Source organism: Miniopterus natalensis, chromosome 9 (assembly GCF_054644295.1).
Source record: "Miniopterus natalensis isolate mMinNat1 chromosome 9, mMinNat1.hap1, whole genome shotgun sequence".
In the NCBI taxonomy this organism is placed as follows: Eukaryota; Metazoa; Chordata; class Mammalia; order Chiroptera; family Miniopteridae; genus Miniopterus; species Miniopterus natalensis.
Window position 1 is genome coordinate 5,997,621 of NC_142089.1, and position 19,762 is coordinate 6,017,382.

At 51.8% G+C, this 19,762-nt stretch overlaps 1 protein-coding gene across 1 annotated transcript in view; it reads left to right on the plus strand.

Annotated features, from left to right (window-relative positions):
• Window positions 1-19,762, plus strand: part of CLSTN1 (calsyntenin 1) — a 55,064-nt gene that overhangs the window by 21,718 nt on the left and 13,584 nt on the right. The window contains exons 2-7 of the mRNA XM_087820122.1: window positions 4,827-4,949; window positions 12,718-12,747; window positions 13,908-14,106; window positions 17,010-17,218; window positions 18,479-18,628; window positions 18,742-18,927. Of these exons, the coding sequence (XP_087676248.1) occupies window positions 4,827-4,949; window positions 12,718-12,747; window positions 13,908-14,106; window positions 17,010-17,218; window positions 18,479-18,628; window positions 18,742-18,927 (897 nt within the window). The remainder of the gene's footprint in view (window positions 1-4,826; window positions 4,950-12,717; window positions 12,748-13,907; window positions 14,107-17,009; window positions 17,219-18,478; window positions 18,629-18,741; window positions 18,928-19,762) is intronic.

Here is a 19,762-nt window from a genome sequence, read left to right on the forward strand (position 1 = left end):
TTCTGGAATGAGAAGGGGCACACGTCAAATTTGTTTCTGGAAAGAGTGGATTTCTCTTTGTAAACAAATTTATCAGACGGGGACTCTGGTGCAGGGCTGATGTCAGGGCTGCCACACGCGGGCTTTGCAGCCACCTTGCCAGGGATCTGTGACTTGTGCGGCCCGGACAAGGCGCCAGCCTCCCTCCTGCCCACGGAGCTGGGATGCACTAGGAAGGTACAGTGGCATCTCGGTTTTTAATGTGATCCGTTCCGGAAACCCGTCCGAGTTCTGAAACGTTCGAGAACCGAGGGACCCACAGCTGACAGCTGGGCCTCAGGACCTTGCCCTCAGCGGGAGCCGCGGGGCATGTTCGCCTTCCGAGGCAGGTTCGAAACCTGAAGCACTTGCCTCAGGTTTATGGCGTTTGCAAACCGAAATACTGGTCAACTGAGACGTTCGAAACCCGAGGCCCCGCTGTATAGGTTTTTATATTTAAAGTTAACCCTGAAGTTGACCATTGTATCATTTCATTTCGATTTTTAAGTCAGTGGCAATTTCATAAACACAAAAATTAGCCATGGCTTAGAGTAATAGGTGTGCACCCCAGGTACGGCCTCCATTCACAGAGGGCCTGGCCGCCAGCCTTGCCACTCCCTGATCTTAAGTAATACGGTGCCATTCAGAATCTTGTTGGCTTTTTATGATCTAGAATGTGAAGAAATGAGTCGGGAAGAGACTTTCAGCCACCTATTCCTAGACTTCTGGTGGGTAGTCTCTCCTCTCTATTTGTGGGTTCTTTTTGGACCATTAGAGAAACATCCGTCACTTGTTTCCATAAATATTTTATAATGCCAATTGAATGTGATGAAATATTAAAAATACCATTTATTAAATATTTAAAAGTTCAGTCTTTGAAACTGGCCGGCTCTCTTCATTCTAGTGCCAGCCTAAAGGAGCAATTTAGAAAATTTGAATTATAAAATTAGACTACTGGGGGGGGAAAAATAAAAGAACTGGGAATATCACTGTAAAATTATTTTTTGTCTTGGACCATCAGTCATTTTCAGCTGCAGGCCTTTCCATTAGTGTAGCAGAAATACACATTTTATGCTACTGCGTTTTTATATTTTTCTGCTGTTTTGAGTTTTTTGTTTTTTTTTCAGTTTGCCTGGTATTTTTACCTTTTTACCGGGTTAGATAAATTCATTTAGTTAAAGTCTGATGAGTTTTATGGACCCACATATTGGAATAATCTTCAGTTTCATTGGCTATGCTTATAATTTTATTAATAAAACCTTAAGTATGAAAACAAATTGGAATTGACTGTTGCTCGTAATGGTATATTATTAACAGTAAATTGAGTTAATAGCTCCTGTGTCTGGAAAGGAGAGCTTGGTGACAGTGGGAGTCTGGGCTCCTTTTCTCAGCGGCCTGTTCATCCGCCGCACCTGCAGCCCGGCAGCGGGCCAGCCCGCGTCACAGCGCCGTTTCGGGAGCTGTCCGGAGAAGACGGGGGTCGCGACCATTAGGGGAGCGTTCGGCCTGCTGCAGAGCGAGGCTGCTTTCTGTGTTCAGGGGACCCTCCCCGAGCAGAGCTGCCGCAGGCTCGGGCCCGCGCCCAGCGCTCCTCCGGCGAGCTCGCTGCCGTCCTCGAGGGAGATGGCAGGCGTGCCCTAACCTTCCAGAGTCTCTCCTTTACCAAGTCTCCTGTCCCAGGGGGAGTTTTTGTGTGGGGGAGGAAGATATTTTCCAAAGGCACTTTAAATTTCGGCCTTTGTGATCTGGGTTTGGCGTCCTAGTCGGTCTCTCCGTAATCAAAGCACAGCTCCCTCTCTGGACAGATCTCTCAGGCTGGCTGCACGTTGACCAACAGACTCCCTCGTCTGCTCTGCTTGGACCATCCGCCCGCCAGAAACAAAAAGTAACACTTTCCCGATGTTTACAGCACCACGTCATACCTGGTTTTCAGTTCTCAGCACCAAAGCCACCTTCTCTAGGAGAGAATTTACAAACCAGGACGCTGATTTTATTTGTACCCCATATGAGGTTCCTTGTGCGCTCATTCATTGGCCAGATCCTGACGAGTGACGAGATGCTAGTTAGCAGACGACAGAAGGCGACCCCTCCCGCCAGCTGTTTTTGTCCCCGTCTGAGTGGAGGGAGAAGGTCAGGGCACAACAGCACCTCGTGGCATCTCCTGTGTCTGACACTGTCCTCCGTTCACCGGTGAGGAAACCGAGGCCACGGAGGCAGCCAGGTAGCCTGTCCCGAGGTCCCAGGCTGGCGCTCTCTGCGCCGAGGTGGCCGTGAGCAGCGGGGAAGGAGGCGTGGGGGCCAGAGCAGCAGGCGCTGGCGGAGTGGGACGGGAAGCGTTTGAACAGGGACCCGAAGCGAGGTGACGAGGCCCTGAGACCCAGGCAGGGGACTCGAGAGGTCAGATCTGTTTTAATAATAGTAAGACCTGGACGTGCCCTCCCCTCATCTCACGGGTGCTCTGTGGAGTTTCTAGAGGCTGTGTGGCCTGTGTGGCACTGGCTGCAGGAGCAGAGATGGGATCCCCGCTGGCTCCTGCTGGGCCAGGCCGTGAAGATTCAGAGTGGAAAATGGCGCCGCTCTTCCCAGTAAACATAATATTTACTCCTTAGGAAATATTAAAATTTACCTTGGTTTTAATTTCCAGTACAGTAAATACTGATGGGTAGGTAGGTAGGTAGATTCGATTAGGCAGATCCATTAAACAGGTAGGTAGGTAGATAGATCCCATATAAACAAAGGCTGTTGGTGTCCTCAGGACCTTTCTGGTGTGACCAGCGCCTTGAAGAGCAGTGCAGGGGGGAAATGTGCATGGTCACTGGCTCTTGCACAAACATAAGCACTCCAGGTGAGCAGCGTCTGGTTTTGTGTGTGTGGAGTTTTAAATGCGGCAAAATGCGTATAACAGTTTCCCGTCGTAACCATTTCAAGTTCAGCTGCGTTAAGTACGTTCATTCACGTTGCTGGGCAGCCGTCCCCATAACTCTTCTCCTCTTGCAAAACTGCAACTCGGACCCACAAAACTGGCCCCGTGGGTCTGGAGTGGCCTTGCCAGTGAAGGCAAAGGGTTGGCCATGGTCCGGCTGTGGCGTCATGAACGTCTGATGGCTTGTTTGCCCCCTTCAGGGCTCCTCCTGGCGCTGGAGAAAATGCGGGCGAGGCCCAGGCGCTCTCACCACCGTGTTCCCCTGTCGCTCCGCAGTGGTCATCGCTCAAAGCAGAAAGCAGTGTCCCCTCGCGGGACGTACTAGACACGGTTAAACGCTGACATTTAGTTTCAGATCCTCCTGGATGGATTTGCACTCACGGGCAAGAGTCTGGGTAGTTCATTTAACAGGCACGCACCACCTCCTTGGGAATAAAGTTCTGTACCCTTCCTTTTAATTAGATCAGCGGAACTGAGGGCTTCTGTGGTTAATTGGTTAATACTGTCCCGAGGTATTACGAGAGCTGGTAACTCTCAAGGTGAAAGTAGAAAGAAAATGAAGAAGTCCCAGCTGTGAAGTGGAGCCCAAAATACGCTGGTGGAGCTCGGCGCTCGGGGGGAGAGTGGCTGGGACCTGGGCGAAGCCAGCCCAGGCGAGGCGGGAGGGGTCGGAACTAAAATCGCGGTTCGGGCCAGCGCCTGCCAGAACAGCACAGGGTGGCCCTAGGACAGAAGCCGCAGCCCCAGGGCCCAGTCGGGGGGCAGCAGCCCTTCTGCAGCTATGGCCCAGCCCTCTGGGGGGGGGGGGGGCGCTTACAGACTAGGAAGTGAGATCGAGAGGTCAGGTACCGGGCCAAGGTCAGTGCTGAAGGTCACGCAGTGGGTGAAGGTAGAGGGGGCTGGAATCGGACCCCAGGTCAGCCTGGCCCCAAAGCAAAGCTATTCTTAAACACAGTTTTCAGTGAAGCATTTTAGGAAATTTGCATTTTGCTGTTTTATTTTAATACCTTAGGTTTGTAATTTTATATTCGTAAGTCTTGCCTGTTCTGTGTCTCTGTTTTACATTTTTGTTTGCAATGCTAATTTTAAATAAGTACAGTTGTATCGTCATAAAGAAATGACAGTTTTCTTTGTCACTTTCCTGTGATAGGCTGAAAATGGTTTGTCCGCCGGCCATCAGTCTTTTTTCTTTTAATTTCTAGAGTGGAACCTGGTTTCTTCCTGGACTCAGATACTTTCTTTATTACGTAATCTAGAATTTAGAATTTCATCCCGTTTGAGTTTTGATACCAAACTCTGTAACAAAAAATACAAGTGTTGCCTTCCAGACCAATGAGAGTTTTATTATTTCAATAATCGATGTATGTCTTCAAAAGCAGTTGAGTTTGAAATAGTCATTCTAGCCCGGCTGGGCGTGGCTCAGCGGTTGAGCGTCGACCTGGGATCCAGGCGATCGGGGTTCGATTCCCGGTCAGGGCACATGCCCGGGTTGCGGGCTCGATCAGTGACTCTCTCATCATTGATGTTTCTCTCTCTCTCTCCCTCTCCTTTCCTCTCTCTGAAATCAATAAAGATATATTTAAAAATAATAATAATAAAATAAATAAATAAAATAAATTGTCATTCTAGGCCCGGCTGGTGTGGCTCGGTTGGTTGGGCGTCGCCCGGTGCACCGAGAGGTTGCTGGTCACCGGTCGGGGCACACGCCTTGGTTTCCGGCTCCATCCCCTGTGGGAGGCAGCTGATCAGTGTCGGCCTCACACATGGATGTTTCCCCCTCTCCCCCCCTCTCCCTCCCTCTCTAAAAATCGATTTAAAAAAACCTTTAAAAAAATAAGATAATCGTTCTGACCTGCTGTATTTCCTTTCTTTTTTTTAAACACAGCTAACAAGCACAAGCCCTGGCTTGAGCCCACCTACCACGGCATCGTGACAGAGAACGACAACACCGTGCTGCTCGACCCCCCGCTGATCGCCCTGGACAAAGACGCCCCTCTGCGGTTCGCAGGTACCAGCTGTGAGCGCGGTTTTGTTTGCTCTGGATGCTGGACCGGGTGGGATGCACCGGGAATGTTTCTGACCCTTCCTCAAAGTGTCTTGATGGCTAAGGGTGGTTTGTGGCTCCCGGGCACCATACCCTCTCTTGTTAATTTTAATAGTGGGGGCACCTGACCAAAGAGCCTGTGCTTGTGGTTGAAAAGCAGAATATTTCATCGCATCCTTTCATTCCTTGTCTCGGTATCATCAGGCAGGTAACGCCTAGGCCAGCGTGTCTCAGAAAGTCACGCACACAGCTCGCCTGCGGGCCGAGTTACAGACTCGGTTCCAGAGGGTCGGGGGGACCCGAGATTCAGCCCCTCTGACCCACCCGCAGGTGCTGCGTGTGCCGCTGGCCCGTGCGAGGCAGGGACCTGGGTAATTACAGCTCAGGGTCTCCCTCGCACTCCCTGTTTCAGTCGCCTGAAAAGACTTATTTGAAAACGCCGAGCAGTCTTTATAGAGAACCCTTTCGCTTAGATTTTACTTTGAATAAATTTTTTAAGTGGAGGTATTTCCTAGGATTGTAACCTGGCTGCAGCCACAGATCTGGGATCGCTCGGAGATTTGCTGCTTTGCTGACATTCAATAGCACTTTGTACATCAGGGTGGTTCTTGTTTAAGTCCTGTCGGTAGTAAGTTCCCTGGCCGGCGGAGAGATGTGCCGTGTCACCCTCTCCTTGCCTCAGGGTCGTAGTCGACGCTGAAGTTGATTTTCAAAGAGTAGTTGTTGCCACGATATTTTTCCAGGACAGAATTTCTCACGTTAGTGTGTGCCGTTTGCCTGGGACAGTAGGAAGAATTCAGTTACCTGGTATAGATCAGGCGTTACATCAACCTCGCTGTGTGTAAATGGAGGGAAGTGGACGTGTTTCTGGAGCTGTTTGAACAGTAAATCTGTTCTTCACTCTCTTCAAGTGCCCCAGCCCATTTTCAGGAAGGAAGCCTGAGAACCAGCTGGCTGATTGAGTCAGCGGTGGACACAGACATGCCAGTAGTTTCGCTTGTTTATTGGTTTTTAGCGAGAAATCCAATTAGAAGGACAGGAGAGGAAGCACTCGGTGCCGTGAACACTCACACACAGTATTTGTGTAGCAGCCGAGGCGTTTTTCCTGCCTGCTCCCTCCTTCCCCGAAACTCGGAATCCCGTTAGCACGGCATGTCGGTGTCGCCTGGAGCTGCTGGTTTCTGCGGGGCTGTGTGCACATGTACGCGTGTGCTCTGTGGGCCCCACTCAGTTATCATGTACACTCGTCCGTGAGCGCGGTGGCCAGTGCCGTGTAAATAACCTAACAGGAGCGTCGAGCTGATGATCCTGGGCGGACTTAGGCATTCCCCACACCCCCCGCCGTCTAAGCGGTGGTTGGAGCCAGGAGCTCCACGTCGATCCCTCGGGCCTCTCTCTCCTCTGAAGGGCCAGCCGCACACGGGCCTGTGGTTTGTGCTTAGACCAGCGCCTGGGACTAGTTGACACTCCACAGATATTGTAGGAGGAGCGAGCGTTTGTCCGAGATCACACGGCTCCTGAGCGATAGAGCCGCCTTCCTGCCTGGCGGTCCCACTCCAGCCTCGACCGGTAGGTTCACTGTCAGCTCCCGTGTTGTTATCTGTAAAATGTTGTAAATATCCTGGTTTCCGGTCTTAGCCCATCACAGGAATGTGTGCGGGGAACCACCGGAGATCGCTGGTCAAGCTTCTGAAGAAAGTGCGTGGGCAATGTTGGCAGCTTAGTCGCCAAAGTGCGCTGTGAATTGTCCCTAATCAGACGTTCGTGTTGAACGCACAGGGTCTAGGCCAGATTGTTTTCTTGGGGTCAAACAGGAGAATTAATTCTTGGTATTTGTCAAGTAATTTAAGAAATTAAAATGACTAAATTGCTCATTCAGCCCCTTTCCTTAATCTGCTAAAAGCCTGAGTCGAGGTAGGTGAGAAATTGTGTTGTCCGTTTTGTGTATTTGATGGGGAGCTAAAAGCTTGAACCCCTTACACAGGCCACGTTGTCGCCTTTTGGACAGTCGCCCCTTCTTCGCTGCCCGTGGCAGATGCCGAGCACCCCGCCTTGTCACCCCCGCTTGTAGGCTGTCCTTTGTGGTAGTTGGTTTCATTCCAGCAGCCTGTCCTGCTTTCCCAGACTGAGTGCAGAGATTTTACAAGGTTGGTTAAACGGCTGCGATAGAAGTAGAATCCAAAAGAAATTTCAGGGCAAGGACGGGAGCCGTGTTCCCGTCGGTGGTTCGTTAGCACCAGCTCAGGTCTGTGATCCTGTCCTCGTGTTCTGTGTCACTTACGGGACTCACACCCGGAGGTCGAGGTGGCCGATGGCGCTGAGCCGACGGCCCGCCCCCCACGCTCCCGGCACTGCCTTTCAGCATGTGCCACGGCTGACACTGCGTTTGTAGCAACGAGGTGGGTGTATTTGGTTAAGCCACATGAAATCGCCATTTTTATATGTTGAAACTATCAAAATACTTGAAAAAATGGAATATTGGAAACTTCATTGGCTCAGCCTGATTACTGTAAGGCAGCAGTCAGTTGAGTAGCAGATGTAAGTCAGCATCTGGGTGTTAGGACAGAAATTGCACATTAACAGCTCCTGAGTAGCGTGAGCTCATTTTGGATACAGTTGCCTCCAGGAAAGGTTTGGGATCAGTAATCATTAAATATTAAGTGACTCTGCCAGGTCTTTGGAGACCATAAAGAAGCATACAAGCTCGCCCTTGTTCTCAAAGCCGTGACTGGGGGGCTCAAAACCAGCACTGGCAGAGGACCCCAGGTACTGGGAGGTTTGTAATTCAGTGCCCAGTGAGAGCCAGCGCACGGGACAAGCCAGGTTCATTAAAGGCAAGGAAATGCCAGTTGAAGGAGGCAAGGGGAGCTCCCCGTGGGTGGCGGCATTGACGTAGGCGGTGAGGCGCCGGGAGGGATGGGACCTGGCCCGGCTTCAGAGCGCCAGGTGAGCAGTTAGCTGGAGCGGCCAGGGTGGCGGGAGGGAGCAGAGGGCTGGTCACTTTAGGGTCGCGTGTGTCCTCTGCTGAGCAGAACAGTTGGGATGTGCACGTATATCCCTAAACGGGGTTCATGTCCCCGGGGCCCGACCACCAGTGCAGGTCCCTGAGCTCTGCTCCTGGCTGCCCGAGACTGCACCTCCGGGGCAGAGGCCAAGAAAACTCAGCACAGCCCGTGGCCCAGTCTGCGCGGGGACCGCCTGGCAGTGCTGGTTAAAAACACAGATTCCTGGGCTCCCAGAGCTGCTGAGTCAGAATTTCTGGGGATGGGGCTTTTTCAAACCAGATTTGGAACAAGCTTCCCCAGCAGTTCTTGGCACTGAAATTTGAGGGCGATTGCTGTAGTCCAGGGATTCCAGCCAGTGTGCTGCAAGACAGTTTAAAACACGCAGTACCTGACTGTTCAGTCAGGAGCACTGACCTGTCTTCCTTTAGATTCTCAAATAAAAAAGTGACAGCAGCCAACACAGTAGCTGTCCCGTGTGGGTGAATCAAAATTATACCAATTTTTTTTGTCAGATCGGCAAAAAATGCATTTTTTGGCATGCCGCAGACTTTTAGTAAGTAGTCTGTGTGCCATGAGATGACAGGAGCTGAAAACCGATGCTGTGGTCAGTGAGGAGCTCCGGGTCGTGATGCCGGGCTGTGAGGGCGAGGCCGCCCGCGCGCAGGTGCGTGTATTTTCTCCGTTACTGTACGTTTAAGGTGCTTAAGAAGCCGTGCTGATAAGAGCCGCATGTGAGCCTGGACCGGTCACCAAAACTGAGCAGCAGCCTGGATGCCCAGCTGTGAGCGTGGACGCCCTGGCCAAGCGGAGGGGTGGCCGGAGGGGAGCGCTGGGTTAGCAGGACGTCGTAGCGATGCTGCGCGTCTGCGTCTGTCCCGTGCATGCAGCCGATAGAACTGCGCATCGGGTGGGGGAGAGGGAAGAGAAGGGAGTGGACAGCCTTAAAGCTTGAAGAGTCAGCTCCTGGGGGCGCGGGGCGTCACCGACGGAAACGGTCCCTGCGTGGGGGGGGGCAAACGCCGAGCGTCAAGAGGCAGGAGGACGCGCACAGTGAAGACACCGGAGGAACCGTGGTTAATTTTGTCGGCTGTGTGACGTCGCTGTAGTTCTGTTAAGGAAGAAGCCTTTGTCTGTGAGAGATTCCTGGTGACTTTTGTATGGATGAAACAGTTTAATGTCTGGCTTTAAAATACTCCAGAGGCAGGACGCTGGGTAAATGCGGCAGGCGCCGGAGCACCCCCTTCCCCCAAGTCTTTCCCTTTCTCTGCCCTCGTTCCCTAAGTGGCACCATCAGCCGGAACCCAGGGAGTCCCTGCGGACTCTCTCGCTCCCCCGTGCAGTTGGCTGCGAAGTCCAGTCTACCCTAAAAGTCCCCGAGTCCTAAGACACTGCCCCAGTTCAGCCCCGTCAGATCTCGCCTTGCCTGCTGGCCCCGGGCCTTGCTGCGCTGGGATCCGTCTTCCGCGTCAGCGGCGGGCTCCTAGGAGGAGCAAGCAGATGGGCCCATGTCGCCAGCCCGCTGGCCGGTGTGCGGGTGACGCTCGGCCGTGACTCGCGGGCCACGCAGCGGGTACGTGAAGCCCAGGCCTGCCAGCTGTGCAGGCGGGACCAGCCTGCCTGGCAATTTAATAAGTGCCCGTGGATGTGGGGCACCGAAGCCCGTCGAGTGGGGTCGGGGACATGCGGCGAGGGGCAAGTGTACATGTTTGCTGCTCTCATTGTGAATGCGTCCAGTCGCTCAGGGAGCAGCCTGGAAACACATGGTGAGTGTCCGGGTAATTTATACTCTTACACCTGACAGTTATACATCTGAGATGCTGTTCCTGCAAAAACCGTAGGGCAGATCGTGTTCAGAGCTACAGGACAAATTCCCGCCCTCCCTCCAGACCACCTACGGCCCCCCATGTGAGCAGGAGGCCGCCTCGTCCTTGTGGTGTCTCACTCGCCATCCCACAGCCTTGGCCTTACTTTCAAAACGCATCCCAAACCTGCCCACCGCTCTCCGCCCCATGTCCCCCGTGGTCTGGCCTTCAGCCTCTCGCGCCTGGATGACCCCAGTGACCGTCTGTGCCCCTTAGAGACTGATTCTCAGCAGAGCAGCCAGACGGAGTCTTCCAGAATATGAGAAATACATTTATTTCTCGGCTCCGAAGGCTCCGGTCATTTCCTTCTCACTTGGAGGACAAGCTGCCAGGGGAGCGTCAGGTCACCTCCCTGTGCCCTCTCCCTGAAATTCTTACCCAGCGAGTCGTGTTTCCCTCGTTTCTCCTGGTTTCTGCTCAGACGTTATCTGTCCGTGGAGCCTTCCCGGAACACCTGAAGGGTAAAGTTGGAACACCCCACTCCCTTCCCACCCCCGCCTTCCCCACCCGGCCTCCCGCTGTGAAATCTCAGAGGAGAAATCCAGGGAGTTTAATCTATTGGCAGATGGTTCCGCTCCTCACAGAAGCCATCTCAAGGACACTGCCTGAACCAGGGGTGTCGCTAACCCCTATTCAACAGCACACGACGTAGGCGGCGTGACCCACGTCACATACTTCATCCAAGGCCCCGGACCTGCCCTCACCCACGCAGGCCGTTGTCGGGAAGGCACATGCAGTCGCAGCTCAGATAACGGACTTGCCTCACTGTTTTCTCTCCGGAACAGTAAGCTCCCAGGCGAAACTGAGAAGTTTTCTCTGGGTTAAAGCTGGGCAGCTTGACTTATTTTTAAATGTATTGTGCAATACTGTTACACTCCCCACATGTGAAAGCGCAATGTAGTGAATTAGCACATTCTGGGGAACAGTTTGACATGTCTTTACCCGGCAGCCCTGCTCCTGGGCGTGCCTCTCGGGCAGTGCTTAGCCGACTTTCTGTAAAGGCCGGATAGTAAGTATTTTGGGATCTCTTGCAGTGACTCTCCTTTGCCACTGTAGTGAGAGAGCGTAATGCAAAAACAAACGGACAGGCGTCTGTGTTCCAATAAAACTTTGCTTATGGACACTAAAGTGTGAATTTCATAGAATTTTCATATAATATTTAAAAAGATAAAAATTGTTAGTATGCAGGTTGTTCAGCAGTGTGACATGGTGGCCCAGCTGGCGTGGCTCAGCAGTTGAGCATCAACCTAGGATCCAGGAGATCGGGGTTCGATTCCCGGTCAGGGCACATGCCCCAGTTGCAGGCTCGATCCCCAGTCAGGGGCATGTAGGAGGCAGCTGATCAATGACTCTCTCGTCATTGATGTTTCTCTCTCTCTCTCCCTCACCCTTCCTCTCTCTGAAATCAATAAAGACATATTTAAAACAACAACAACGTGACACGGTGGATTTGGCCCGAGGCCATAGGTTGCCTGCTGGACTGGGACCGTGTCCTCAGCCCTCGCCGTGATGGTGGGAAGGTTCGGTGTCTGCATTCTCTACTCGGTAGTTACTAGGCGCCTGCGGCTGTTGAAATTCTGCCAGTGCATGGAGGAACTGACTTTTTAATATTTAATTTTAACATGAATTTTAATTTAATTTGACATAGCCCCATGTGACTACTGGCTACGGCATTGGCCAGCACAGATCCAGAGACACGCTGTGGGGGTGCAGCAGGAACCACGGACAGACCTATCCATTGTAGCTCGCTCATAAGCAGCAAAAACTGGCATTGTGGCATTATCGTCCCACAGTGGGAATGACTGTGGTGATGGCAGACGCTGCGGAGGGCTGCTCTGTCCAGGCAGCGTTTTACGCACTGTACCTGTGTTGACTCACTGGGTTCTTATGTATGTGGTAGTGAAATGAATGCACCGCAGCCGTGGACACCATCCAGGATGAGTGGATTTTAGACCCCAGGCTGAGTAAGAAGGCAAGACACAAAAATTCTGTACTGTGTGATGCCCTTTTTCAAACCTCAAAAACAAGCAAAATGACACAGCACTATTCAGGGATATACAAATATATGGCAGGAACATCAAGAAAAGCACACACACCCCACAAGGGGATTCAGGCTGTGATACCCTTGGGGGCGAAACGGTGCCCCCAGTGAGGCCACGCTGAGTGGGAGGCAGCGGGGCCCCCGACCCTCCCTGCGGTGGTCCTGGGCGAGGCAGGCAGGTTTACACGGGCACGCTAGGCCGGCGTGTTCTCGCGGTAAAAACTGTCACCGCCATTAGCACTGAATCTCGTTTCAGTTCCCATTTAAGCAGATGTTCCCTTCAAAGATGCGTTTGTATTTGCTGCCTTGGTTGCATGAGGACCAAGATTAGATGAAAAAACATTGTTATTTATTCAGCTCAAAAACAAAGGATTAAAATAAAACCCCTTGCTCCCCAACTGTTTGTTTCATTTAACCTAATGATGAGTTGAATGTTACGACTCTTAACCACAAGAACCTGTACTGAAAAGGAAAATCTGAAAACAGTGAAGAACAAATAGGTGAACATCTAAGCTGTTCTCATGAAAGTGTTCGTTCAAAGTCCTGACGCACCTGAGGGTGTTACGAAGCCGTAGCAGTGTTTCAGGGGTGGGTTAGTGTGACATCAAAAATTATGCAGTAGTCCACGGTAAGTAGGATTCGAAGAGACACTTTGTTACTGAAGGTCCAGTTTTGCTGCAGCTCTAGCGAGTGGCCACTGAGCTGATTGTTACATTGTGTCCAGCTTTTCTATGTAATATGTGCAGCTTTGACGTTTTTTCCGTATTGTTCCATCTTCATTCTTTCCTGTGTTACTGACATGGGTTTATCTTTTCTCCCTTTAGAGAGTTTTGAGGTGACAGTCACCAAAGAAGGTGATAAAGGGTTCTTTCTATCCCTCTTACAAATATTAACCCACTAACTTTGTTTATAAAATTGGGAATCAGCCCTTAAACAGAAGATGCTGTCATGCTCTCTTACCGCTATTTATTCTTTGTTTCTATTTTTAAATATATTGATGGAGACTGAATGTAACCAAACCCTCGGTTAGAAATATCTGGAAATCAGACATCCATTTGAACTATATGGATAATATTGTGCTTAATTTTTTTTTTTTTTTTTAATTGAACTTAAGGATTCATGTCATAGCCCTTTTCTTAGTTGTAATTTTGGAAGAGTTCCATCTTATTTTTATGGGAAATACATTTTGTGAAGTTTTATATATACATCAAAGCATTTATATTTGTTCTCCCGTGGGCAAGAATGGAAACCTAGATTTTAACTCCTAACGAAGCTGGTAAGCCAACTTAGACAAGCTTGCGTTCCCAGGCAGGCGTCCTCTTGGGGTCTGATAGGTTACAGTCCGAAACCAGGGGCAGCCTGGCATATCTCCCCACGGTGGGCACTGCATCTTACCAGTAGATGCCGGCCGTTGAAATGGATGCCTGAGAAGTTGGTATTTCTACCTTTCTCGTTCAGTAGTTTGCTTTTGATTCCCTAATTTTAGCCAGGCTCATTGCACAGGAAGACTTGTTTCTTCTGATGTTTTTCCGACAGACTTTCTGTAATTACGGTGCTGAACCTGTGTCTCACGCTTCTTCCCCTCAACACCTAACTGCGTTTTAGCCATCCCTCTGGTCCAAACCAGAACAGCTGCCCAGCTGTCCCCAGTAGCCGGGGCAGTTTCTTGGTGTTACCAGGCCTTGGCTGCTTGCTAATGAGACCATTTACCCTGGAGCTGTCCTAAGTACTCCTGTGAAATGCCTGTCTGTATTTTCTCTTTGTCTTTTGTGTTCCTGCATGAATGGATGCAAAGTCAAACAAGCTGCTTGGAAAGCCAGAACCTGCTTCTTTGTACTAAAGCCCCAGAACTTACCCTGTTACCAAGCACAGCGCCCCTGCTTTGTCCACAGACCCTCTCGATCCCCTGGCTGCCGAATTGTGGCCGTTGATTTTCTTTGGGGGAGGAGGGGACTGGCTGCGCAGACGGTGCAAGTGGCGGGAATTCTAACCTGCATTGCTTTGACTCCCCCAGGTGAGATTTGTGGATTTAAAATTCATGGGCAGAATGTCCCCTTTGACGCGGTAGTGGTGGATAAATCCACGGGCGAGGGACTCATTCGCTCGAAAGAGAAGCTAGACTGTGAGCTGCAGAAAGACTACACGTTCGCCATCCAGGCCTATGACTGCGGGAGGGGGCCCGACGGCAGTGCCAACGCAAAGAAGTCTCATAAGTAAGTGAGCTGGGCAGAGAGTGTGTGAAGAACAGTGGTGACTGTTATTGCCCCATCCCCAGGGCTTCGTGTGCTTTGGAAATAGAAGATAGTCCTGCCAGGTAGCTCTGCGGGTTAGATAGAGTGTCATCCTGATACGCCAAGGTTGCAGGTTCGATCCCTGGCCGGGGCACATACAAAACTCGACCAGTGACGCATAAGTCAGTGGAACGGCAATAGAACAACAGGTCCATGTTTCTCTCTCTCTCTTCCTCCCCATTTCTTTTGTCTCTAAAAAATCAATAAATAATTTTTAAAAAAAAGTTCTCAATTGTCCATCGTGACACAATGAGCAGTTTGTTTTTTTTAATCTTCTCCCAAGGATATTTTTTCTGTTGCTTTTCAGAGAGAGTGGAAGGGGGAGAGAGAGAGAGAGAGAAACATCGAAACATCGATGCGAGAGAGACACATTGCTTGGTTCCTCCCGCACACGACCCGACCAGGGCCCGGGAATCGAGCCTGCAACCGAGGTACATGCCCTGGGCCTGAATCGAACCCGGGACCCTTCAGTCTGAGAGCCGATGCTCTAACCACTGAGCAAAACTGACCAGGGCTCACAGTGAGCAATTTGATCAGAGGCCCTGGCATACGGCTCCCAGCAGGGCCTGGCACGTAGCTGTAAATGAATGAAAGTGACTTTACCCACCAAGTGCCCTAGTAAAGAAACCAAGGCCCTACAGTGAAAATACAAAAAGCCCACTTCTTCCCTCGGACGATGCTCTGTGGTTACATTCACCTTTTGTCTGTGAATTCCGAGGGCACGAAACTCATTCGAGCCGGTGGAAGGAAGCCGACTCGTGAGCCGCTGCCTGGGCGCGATCCCGCCCTTCCTGCCAGCTGAGGACGGCCGGCTGGCCTAGCGGGAGGGCTCTGGGCAGCACATGGAGTTAGAATCTCGTCTTTCCTCTGCTGCTCACCTGCCCTTTGAGGCAGATTTAATTTTGTTCAGTCTCAGTTTCTACTTAGTACATGGACTAAGGAAAGAGGGGCACATGGGTGAGAAGATGTCACATAACCATTGTGAGGTCAGGATGGATGGATGGATGGACGGACGGACGGATGGATGATGGATGGATGATGGATGGATGGACGGATGGATGGATGCATGATGGATCATGATGGATGGATGATGGATGGATGGACGGACGGACGGATGGATGATGGATGGATGGATGGATGGATGGATGGATGGATGGATGATGGATGGATGGATGATGGATGGATGGATGGATGGATGATGGATGGATGGATGATGGATGGATGATGGATGGATGGACGGACGGACGGACGGACGGATGGATGATGGATGGATGGATGGATGATGGATGGATGGATGGATGGATGGATGGACGGATGATGGATGGATGATGGATGGATGGATGGATGGATGATGGATGGATGGATGGATGGATGGATGGATGGACGGATGGATGGATGCATGATGGATCATGATGGATGGATGATGGATGGATGGACGGACGGACAGATGGATGATGGATGGATGGATGGATGGATGGATGGATGATGGATGGATGGATGGATGATGGATGGATGGATGGATGGATGATGGATGGATGGATGATGGATGGATGATGGATGGATGGACGGACGGATGGACGGATGGATGGATGATGGATGGATGGATGGATGGATGGATGATGGATGGATGGATGGATGGATGATGGATGGATGGATGGATGATGGATGGATGGATGGATGGATGGATGGATGGACGGATGATGGATGGATGATGGATGGATGGATGGATGGATGATGGATGGATGGATGGATGGATGGATGGATGGATGGACGGATGGATGGATGGATGGCGCTGGGGTGTGGAGGGTCTTGGTGACCAGCAGGGGTGCTGAGTGCCCGTGAATTGCCCCTCACTCTTGTCACACACTGTTTTCCTTGGAAGAGATCTTATTCCAGTCAGAGGTCTTTCTGACCCAGAGCGCGCCCTGACCAGTCGCCCTGAGACCAGCCGTTTTCTGTCTCGGGAGCCTGTCTGACGAGGCCTTTGTGTTGTCACCCGAGCTGGGGAGATGGACCCTGGCAGCACGGGCTTCGCCAGGAAGGGCAATATTGAGGTCCCGTGGAGGCCCCTCATCAGCTGATCGAGTGGGGGGTGTCCCAGCCGCGGGTTACTGATGGTCCCTCGTCCTTGGAAGCAGGACCAGCCTTGTTTCAATGCCCCCGCTTCCCGCCTTCCGACGCTGTGTCCCTCCCTCCCTCCCTCCCTCCCAGTTGCTTTTGAATTTTGCAACAAAATAGTTTTCGCTTTGTGGTTAGAGAGCTAACAGACACGTGATACAGTTCATCTCCCTCCTGCATACCCTGACCCTCACTGTCAAAGAAAATCCCAAGTTTCTCTTTTTTATGTTATTGCCTTTTGTTTTTTCACTCCTCACCCAAGGATATTTTTTATTGATTTTTAGAAAGAGAGGAAGAGAGTGGGAGACAGACAGATAGACATCAGTGTGAGAGAGAAATACTGATTGGTTGCCCCCGTACCCACCGCAACCAGGGATCGAACTCACAACGTAGGCATGTTCCCTGGCCGGGAATCGAACCCGCAGCCTTTGTGGCGCGCGGGACGACGCCCACGCAGCCGAGCCGGCCAGGGCTGCGGTGCTGCTTTCTTACCAGCTGCTTTATCCCTGGGACCTGGAACGATCACCCCAAATTCCTGTTTTAACTTTTCTGTTATCTCTGTGCTAAAGTAAAAACAATGAATAGTTTAATTTTTATCTTCATTGTAAAATTCAATAAAAGATGTCAGAAAAAGGAAATTTACAAATAGGACAGAATGGGGGGCGGCGATAAAAGACAAAGCACACAGCGTCTCTTCCCTCTTCCAGAGCAACTGTCCACATCCAGGTGACCGACGTGAACGAGTACGCGCCCGTGTTCAAGGAGAAGTCCTACCAGGCGACCGTGGTGGAGGGGAAGCGTTACGAGAGCATCCTGAGGGTGGAGGCCGTGGACGCAGACTGCTCCCCCCAGTTCAGCCAGATCTGCAGCTATGAAATCGTCACCCCCGACGTGCCGTTCGCTGTCGACAAAGATGGTGAGAACGGGGCGAGCGTTCCCTACCAAGGGGACAGCCCCTCGTAAGCCGATCAGTTTCAGACCCAAACTTTATACGTCAGCGAAGCTCACAAGTCAGAGACTCAGTCCATTCTGGCGGCTAGAACAAAATGCCACAGGCCGGGCGGCTTCAACAGCAGGCGTTCGTGTCTCCTGGTTCTGGAGGCTGAGAGGCCCAAGATCGAGGCGCCGGCCCATTCAGGGTCCCGCGAGGGCCTCTTCCTGGCTGACAGACGGCCACCTTCTCGCTGTGGCCCCCATGGTGGGAGGGACAGGGCGCTCTGGTCGCCTCTTCTTACGAGGACACTAATTCCAATATGGGGGCTCCCCTCTCATTGCCTCCCCTAAACCTAAGTTCCTCCCAAGGGCCCCGCCTCCTAACACGAGCGCCCCGAGGGCTCGGGCTTCAGCATGAGAACAGTCGGTCCATGGCACAGACCTAACGTGGCGTGTCCGTCTCACCGCTCAGTTCCCACTCTGTCCCCGAAAGCCTGTGTTCTCGGGGGGGGGTCCTTGTTCCTTTCTCATCAAGGTCTCACGAAAACGCCCTGCCTGTCACGCTGTCCGTGTACCGTCTCGCCTTTGTCAGCCTGGATCTGAGTGAGACAGGCCTTTCCTTAGTCCCGTTTTCTGTTCTCCGTTAGATTCGCATCCGCCGCCTCGTCCTGGAGGCGAGGGTTTAGTCTTTATTGCCAGACCCTCCATCCTCGGTAATGGAACAGAACCAGCTCGTTCTAGAGTTTAACTTTTTTATGAGGTTGTGGCTTCAGGATGATACAATGTTTCCATTGTGGATGCACAGTCCAGAACCTCTGCTAACATTGGGGGCACGGCAAACACTTTGCAGACACTCGGACTCACAGTCAGAAGCAGGCTCCTCTTCTAGCGGGCGGGGCAGGAATTCTCTCTCTCTCCTCTCTCATAAAGTGAGTCTTTTAGCAAGAAGCATTTGGTGCAGCTTGATCTTATATTTCATATTTGAAAAATCCGAATCTTATATGTAAGTCTTAAATATAAAAACAAAAGGAAACCTCTAAGAATAAACGGCGTTGAGTGTGCGGGCCCGAGGGGCAGGTGTCGTGCTCTCGCGCCCGGGAAGTGGGGAGGAGCGTTCGTGATCTCAGGCTGCTTCCCCGTCGGTACCTACGGGGCCGGAACCACGTGCCTCTGTTTCCGCGGAGGGCGGCGGAAGCGGAACCAGCGCGGGCTGGGCGCTCACTGTTGTTTTTCCCCCTGGAAGGGTACATAAAGAACACGGAGAAGCTGAACTACGGGAAAGAACACCAGTACAAGCTGACCGTCACCGCCTACGACTGCGGGAAGAAGAGGGCGGCCGAGGACGTGCTGGTGAAGATCAGCATTAAGCCCACCTGCACCCCCGGGTGGCAAGGTGAGCTCCGTTCCTCTCGTCCCTGCGCTCACCCTGGTCTTAAAGTTTGTCCTGCCCAGAAACCTCACGTGAGTCCCGTCCCTCCCCGCCCCCCCGGGCCTGTGGCCATGCAGGATGGAACAGCAGGGTGGACTACGAGCCGGGCACGGGCGTGCTGGCCCTCTTCCCAAACGCCCACCTGGAGACGTGCGACCAGTCGGTGGCCTCGGTGCAGGTGAAGGTGGAGCTGGAGACCAGCCACATAGGGAAAGGCTGTGACCGCGACACCTACTCCGAGAAGTCCCTTCACCGGCTCTGTGGTAAGGAGGCTGCCAGTCCTCGGTGAAGGCGGGAGAGACCCCGCACGTGGAAGTGTGTGTGTGTGTGTGTGTCCACACGCGTGTGTGCGTGCTGGTTCGTGGTCATTAACTAAAACACACTGACTTTCTGACACGGCTGTTGCTGCCTCACCAGCTCATTTTCATACCGGATGGGCTCTAGCGGGCACATGGCCCCGTGAAAGTCTGTTCGAGGTGTTAGTTCATGTGCATGTTTAAGAACCACTGATTTGAAGACAGTATTTCTCAGACATACATTGAGAACCATCAAAGTAGAAATGATGTATATGTGGAAGGAGTTTTATTATTTTTATTTTTAAATATATATTGATTTCAGAGAGAGGAAGGGAGAGGGAGAGAGAGGGAGAGAGAGAAACATCAGTAATGAGAGAGTCATCGATCGGCTGCAGCCCGCAACCCGGGCATGTGCCCTGACCGGGAATCGAACCCCGATCTCCTGGATCCCAGGTCGATGCTCAGCCGCTGAGCCACTCCCGGCCGGGCGGAGGGAGCTTTAAAGGAAATGAGATATTTAAGGACTGAAGAAAAAATGAAAACTAGAGGTAATGCGGCTGCTTCTGGCAAATGTGAGGAAGAAAACCAAAACTAAGGGCACCCACGTCTGGTTTACGGCCTCCACAGACCGCACGCCACAGGCACCGTGGGGAGAAGCCCAGGCGGCAGGACTGCCCGTCAGACGGCGTCAGTTACGCTAGAGTGTGAACGGGAACGTGTGTCGGGTGCACACAGGACGCTCTGTCATAATGTGTGTATGTTCATATTATATGTATTTTTATAATACGTATATGTTTATAAA